This window comes from Phaseolus vulgaris, chromosome 3 (genome assembly GCF_051622355.1).
Source record: "Phaseolus vulgaris cultivar YP4 chromosome 3, ASM5162235v1, whole genome shotgun sequence".
Classification (NCBI taxonomy): domain Eukaryota; kingdom Viridiplantae; phylum Streptophyta; class Magnoliopsida; order Fabales; family Fabaceae; genus Phaseolus; species Phaseolus vulgaris.
Genome location: NC_143500.1, coordinates 31952249 through 31959431, shown reverse-complemented (window position 1 = coordinate 31959431; position 7183 = coordinate 31952249). Strand labels below are relative to the sequence as shown.

Here is a 7183-nt window from a genome sequence, read left to right as displayed (position 1 = left end):
TTCTGTTCCTCCCTAACCATGATATGATTAAAAAAACGAGGCATTTGTTGTAAAGACAATGATATATTTCAATCACAACCAGTCCAAAACTGAGAGGCTGTATCTGGAATGCTAGCACCATCAGATAATCCTGCAATATTTGCTAAAGAAGTAGTAGAACATCATTTATTATTCTAGAAATTAATAAAAATACTTGTACCAATAGTCCAAGAAGTATTATCAAGTATAGTAGAATAAAACTGGTTAATTCCAGGCCAAAGAGAGAGGATCTATAAACCATTTTAAACTCGTATTTTGATTTAAGAACCCTGACTTTTAGGAGAAAAGACCAAGGCCGGTTGCTATAAACAAAGTTCCAAACAAGCTTAAAAAAATACACATTATTTTCATGATGAAGGTTAATAATCTCCAAATCTTCATTCTCAAGAGGTGAACAAATCGTTGTCCAATTAACAGTAGATATGTTATCTACATTATTTGTTATTATTAAAATTATTTTGAAAAATTGAATTATTTATTACACAACAATGTTAAATTATTTATGACCACCAATACACGATGGTGATTTTGTTACATGATCATTGATTTGTTCAATCTCTTTCAAGCTCAAAGAGATTGCATAATGATAATTCATACTACCACATACAATGCAATCTTATGATGTAATTTTTATTAGTGATTACTTTAATTATTAATATTATTATTATTATTCAAATTCAAATATAATACATATATTTTAATATGATATTTAAACTATTTTTTATTAATAATCATTAAATTTTACTTCAAAAGTTTCACGTGTTATCCAGAGCTAAAAGTACTAGATTGTTATATACTCATTTAGATTTGTCTATTGACGTTTCTCATAATTATGTAGTTGAATTTATTTTTTTTCAAGTTATGTCCCACTTTAACCGTTAATCGTTGATAAAAAATTATTAGGAATAAACATCTCGAAGTAAAATAGGAGAAATTATTTATGTTATGATTTAATGATTTTTTTTACAAACAAATTGTACTGTCTAGTTATGAGTATTTAAAAAATGTAAGAACTTTGACACTTCTGATATAAAGAATATAAGATTAGAGATAAATCCAACAAAGTAAAGATAGTAAGTGTAAAGATAGTAAGGTGCAATACAAATTCTAGTAAAACTTAAAATAAAACCCAAAATTCTGAATTATGTGACTAATAATAAGATTTAAAATTAATAAATAAAATTATAAATAGTAAAAGTTCAATTAGACTAATGAAATTCAATACTTTATAGTATAAATAGAAAGATCGATAAATAAATAGATAAGGAGAGCGTGCCTTGCTTTTCTCTCTTTATCCTTCTTTAGTTTCGTTCAACTCTTTTTCTTCAATACCAAGGCTCTCTGTTCAATTCAGAAATGGGGCTGTGATTTATTGTACATGTGTCTTTTTACACTGAAAACATGAAAAGTGATTCCAAGAGATAGTGTATATCCTTGTACCTACACACACAATAAGTACCAATCTGCCAGCAGAGGAGGAACTTGAGGTGGCTGAGAATGTGAGAGATTGATTCCGTGTTACCCAGTTGATAAATTTTAGGGTGATATGAGGTATGGAGGAAGGGAAGCGCGCAATGGTCAGAGGTATGGAGGTCATGGACGGGAAGCTTGGGGAACTAGTCAATCACAGGACAGGGAGGTACCGACCACGAGAAACGAAAATCAGTAGATAATACAACATTGTTCTTTTTCTCAAATTTCCCACATGGTTTTGGTGAGCTGGACATGCACAAGGTGTTTCAAAGGTGGGTAAGGGTGAAAGAAGTATTTATCTCTCGTAGGCTAAATAAGTGGGGGAGGAGGTTTGGTTTTGTGAGATTTTTTGAGGTGAGAAACGTTGGGAGGTTGGAGAAGGAACTTGACCAAATTTATATAGGAAATCTGAAGCTGCACGTTAATGTTCCGAGGTACCGGAGGAACGGGGTAGAAGATGGAAGGGAGCAGAGGAAGGAAGACTTGAAGCAACAACTGGAGTTGCCAAAAGAAACAAGGAAGCAGAGTGTGGTAGGTCTGGGGGTAACTGGGTCATCAATAAAGAAGGAGGTCTGGGTGGAAAAAGCTCGAAAGAAATCCTTTGTTGAAGCAGTTGTTGGAGGCTCTCAACAGCAATGGAAAGGACCAGTTTTTAAGACACATCAACAGTTTTTACCGTGGCTGGAAAAAAGCTCAATTGGCCAGTTTAATGCAGAGTTAGACTTTGCCCATCTGGAAGAGGAGTTTGTGAAGGGAGGTATGGACATGGTCAGGTTGAGGTATATGGGTGATAGATTGACCCTAATCACTCCAAGAGTAGAGGAAAGCATGAAGGCTCTTTTTAACCTCAACAAGGAATGGTTCGATAGCATCTTTGATTATATAAAACCGTGGTCTGAGAATCATGTAGCGGATCATAAACTGGTATGGGTCAGATGTTATGGCTTGCCCTTCTCCCTGTGGGATGAGGATTGTTTTGCCAAAGTAGTAGGAGAAATGGCAACTCTGGTGTCTGTAGACAACTCAACGCTGGTATGGGAGAATTTAGAATTCGCTAGACTCCAAGTCAGGATTCTGAAAAATTGTAATGCAAGGTTGAAGAAAGACATGAGGATTAACAATAAAATTTACAGCATTTTTATTGAAGAAGAAAACCCAAGCGCCAAGGGAAATCCGTGTAAGTGTAGTGCTTATGAGTTCGGCTCCTCCGATAGTGTATCTTCGGTGGACACCTACGTAGAAGAGACAGAGTTGTCGGTCAATAGCTGTGAGGAGGAGGTGGAGCGGTGCGACGGAGGGGCTACGTGGCACAAGGGGGAGGAGAACGAAGGTGGGGATCAGGCCTCGCAAGAGACAAAAATGTCCGGTTCTGGGGAGTCTATGACAAAAGGAATAGTTGGTCGGCTTAAAGTGTGTTAGAGTTTCACGAATGGGGAAAGGGAGATCCACAAGGGTTCAGAAGAGTTGATGTTAGTCAACTTGCCAGCGTGGGTATCTGATAAAGTGGAAGGTTATAGTTGTCCTAAACATGATGATCTGGCGAGGTTAGTGGTGGACGTGGAGCATAGTAATTTTCTTTACACACTTTTTATTTCGTTGGGCCACCATGGCAACCAGTCGGCCCAGTTGAAGGAAAGCCAAGATCTAGGGCCAGCCCGTGAGGAAGGGTGTGGAGGGGGTAATCTGCAAGATAGAGAGATCTTTGACTCCGATGCGCCCCTTAGAAGCCATGTAGAAGAACTGGTATGGCAGGAGCTTGAAGAGGGGAGCAAAGCTGCACAAAGAAAGAGGGATAGTGGCGAAGAGCTAATGGTAAGGGGCCTCGTGAATAAGTCCACACCTCGTAAAAGTAAGAAGAAAGGGCTGTGGGAATTGGGAGAACCAAGCACCCATCCCAGGCGTTCGATAAGAATAAGTGACAGAGCTGCTCGGTTAAGGAATTCTTCTTACTCAGCTGAAACGCCTACAACAGCAATCTCTGATGGAGACATCTTTAATTGTAGCGCCCGAATATACGATCTGGAAGTTGTGGAGGAATCAAGTATGCTATGGGAAGTGGGTAAATGTATGGGTGTTGCTTGCAGAAGAGAAGAAGTAGAGGTGGTTAAGGAATATAAGTGTATGGAAGTGAGAGACGCGGAGTGTATGCAGAGGTTTGAGGAGGGGAAGAAGCCTGGTTTTTATGTTGATCTTTAATCTAAATATTAGAGGTCTGGGGGGAGGAACCAAAGCCAGATACCTGAGGCAAGTTATTGCGGGTGAGGGAGCAGAAATTGTTTGCATACAAGAAACAAAGACCACTGTATTTTCCGATGCTAGATGCTTTGTGTTATGGGGGGATAATGAGGTGGGGTGGATACACAATGAAGGGGAAAATGGAGGAGGTAGTCTATTGACTATGTGGAAGAAGTCTGCGCTTGGTTATGAGAGTCATGTCATGGGAAAAGGGTTCATTGCTTTTTTCGGGAAACTCCTTAGATCTGATCTGAGATGCGTAATTGTAAATGTCTACGCTGCTTGTACATACACAGATAAGGAGAGGCTATGGGAGGAGTTATCTAACATTAAAGCAGCATCACAGGATCTGTTATGGTGTTTTTGCGGGGATTTTAATGCAGTTAGAACCAGAAGTGAGAGGAAGAGTATATATGGAAGCGTTGGGTGCTCTAGGGAGACCTACGGTTTCAACAATTTCATTGAGACAAATCTGTTATTAGATCTGCCTCTAGTAGGGAAAAAATACACCTGGTTTAAAGCAAATGGCTCGGCAAAAAGTAGGTTGGATAGAATTCTTGTATCTGAGGAGTGGCTACAAGTATGGCCAAGTAGCAAGCGGTATATACAGCGGAGGGAAGTGTCGGACCATTGCGCCATTGTGGTTAAATCGGTCGACAAGGACTGGGGGCCTAGACCGTTTAGAACCATTGATGCATGGCATATGGAGAGGGGGTTCACTAGGATGGTGAAGGAAATGTGCCAGTCATATGTTGTTCAGGGGAATGAAATAACAAAGCTCAAGGACAAAATGAAAAGGCTAAAGGAAGACCTCAAGGTATGGAATAAAGATGTGTATGGAAACTTACATACCAGGAGGAGGGCCATCATACAAGAAATTGAAAGCTTGGACTGCCAGGACCTCAATGCTGTCCAACATGGAAGTGTAAGGGTGGAAAGATTGGAATTGTTGAGTCGAATGCGGGAGATTGATAGGAAAATTGACTCACTTGTAAGTCAAAAGGCTAGAATGAATTGGCTGAAATTCGGGGACGCTTGCACCAAATTCTATCATTCATCCATTAAATGGAGAAGACTTAGAAATGAACTCAAGGGTGTGGAGATTGGGGGTCAATGGTGTGAGGAACCTTGCACGGTCCGAATAGAAGCAACGAAGTTGTTTGAGAATAGATTTAAAGCAACAAAGGACCTGGGGGTGCGACTTAACGCAGTGGATTTTAAAAGACTAAACCAGGAGGAAAACCGGTCTCTTATGGCAACGTTTTCAGAGGAGGAAATCAAGGAAGCGGTGTGGCAGTGCGAAGGATCTAAGAGTCCTGGCCCGGATGGTTTCAACTTCAATTTCATTAAAAAAAGCTGGGACTATATCAAAGATGAGCTAGTTACAGCCTTGGCTGTGTTCCATGATACATGTTGTATACCAAAGGGGTGTAATGCATCATTTATAGCACTGGTACCAAAAGTAAGGGATCCCTCTAAGCTAGAACATTATAGACCAATATCTCTAGTGGGGGCTATATATAAAGTCATATCAAAGGTGTTGGCGGGCAGAATTAAAAAAGTGCTACCCTTTGTTATTGATGACTGCCAATCAACGTTTTTAAAAGATAGAGGGATACTTGATAGTGTTCTCATGGCAAATGAAGTGGTAGAGGATCTGAGGAGGAGTGGGAAATCTGGGTTGTGCTTGAAGGTGGATTTTGAAAAGGCCTATGATTCAGTTAGGTGGGAATTTCTCTATGATATGCTCCTGAAGTTAGGATTCCAAAGTAAATGGGTCGATTGGATGCGTGGATGTCTGGAATCTACATCAGTATTTGTTCTTGTGAATGGTAGCCCAACAGAGGAATTCAAGCCAACAAGAGGCTTGAGGCAGGGAGATCCCCTTGCCCCCTTTCTCTTCTTAGTGGTGGTAGAGGGTTTAGCCGGGTTAGTAAGGCAAGCAAAGAAGGCTAACCTACTATCAGGTGTCAAGATTGGAAGAGAGAAGGTTGAACTTTGTTCTCTACAGTTTGCAGATGACACCTTATTCTTATGTGAGGAGTCTCATAGGAATGTGGTCACTATTAAGGCAATCCTTAGGGGGTTTGAGCTAGCCTCAGGTCTGAAGATTAACTTCCATAAATCCAGAATTGCAGGTGTAAATGTTAACCGAAATGCCATGGTAAGCTATGCAAAGACATTGAATTGTGATCAGATGGGAGTCCCGTTTAAATATCTGGGCTTGGAGGTGGGGGGGAATCCAAGAAAGACTACTTTCTGGGAGCCAGTTCTAAGTAAGCTGAGAGTCAGACTCAATGCATGGAGAGGGAGATTTCTATCTTTGGTTGGGAGAATTTGTCTCATCAAATCAGTTATAACTGCTGTCCCTCTTTTTTATCTTTCGCTTTATAAAGCACCGGATTGTGTGTGCAAAAGCATAATCAGCCTACAACGGAGGTTCCTATGGGGTTGGGGGAAGGAGAAAAAACCGATTGCTTGGGTAAGCTGGGAAGTACTGTGTAAACCAAAGGAAGAAGGTGGGTTGGGAATAAGAGATATAAGGAAGTTCAACTATGCTCTTCTGGCTAAATGGAGGTGGCGCTTGATATCTGAAGAGAAAGGGAGGTGGAAGGAGTTGTTGGTTTCCAAGTATGGGGTGGATCTAGAATGCCGGCAAATACCAATAAAAGTCCAATCCTGGTGGTGGAGAGACCTACATAAAGTGTGCACGGAGGGTGAAGGAGAAGGTAGGTTTAATCAACAAATTGTATGGAAAGTAGGAAGTGGAGACAAAGTAAGATTTTGGGAGGATGCATGGACCGGTAATAGTAGTCTCAAAACCTTATTTCCTAGGCTCTATTCAATCTCTTTGAACCAGGGCCAAAAAGTGGAAGAGGTTGGCTCTTGGGCAGACTCAATATGGGAATGGAAACATAGATGGAGAAGTGCTAGATTTGAGTGGGAAAGCATGTTGGAATCAGATCTGGCTATGCACTTATCAAGAGTTAGGGTATCAAGGGATCAGGAAGATATTCGGGTGTTGGGGTTCGATGATTCGGGGCTTTTTTCTGTTAACGCTGCGTATGAATGTATAGCTTACCCGGTTAGAAGCTCCCAAAATGTTGTATTCAGTTATCTCTGGAAAATCAAAACCTTCCCCAGTGTGTTAACCACAACATGGAGAGTCCTTATAGGTAGAATACCTATAAGAGAAAATTTGAGCAGAAGAGGGGTGATCTTGAATACAATTCTCTGCGCAATGTGTGAGTTAAAGGAGGAAACATGTCAACATACATTCATTGAATGTGATGCTGCTCAGAGGGTGTGGGTGTTATGTCTTAGATGGATCGGTATTGTGTCGGTCCAGCAGAATACCATCTTATCTCATTTTGAAAGCTTTTACCTACCCCAACTTAGTAGTAGACAAAACCTCTTTTGGAAAGGAGTGTGGGCA

The 7183-nt window shown here is 40.5% G+C and overlaps 1 protein-coding gene across 1 annotated transcript; it reads left to right on the top strand.

Annotated features, from left to right (window-relative positions):
- The first annotated feature begins 1764 nt into the window (after window positions 1–1764).
- On the top strand, window positions 1765–2931 carry LOC137805527 (uncharacterized). Its single transcript, XM_068605470.1, has one exon. The coding sequence runs from the start codon at window positions 1765–1767 to the stop codon at window positions 2929–2931; it is 1167 nt and encodes a 388-aa protein (XP_068461571.1).
- The last annotated feature ends 4252 nt before the right edge of the window (window positions 2932–7183 follow it).

What these genes read in the sequence shown, in the direction of transcription:
- LOC137805527 (XM_068605470.1), top strand. Translation starts at nt 1,765, where the DNA reads ATGCACAAGGTGTTTCAAAGGTGGGTAAGGGTGAAAGAAGTATTTATC.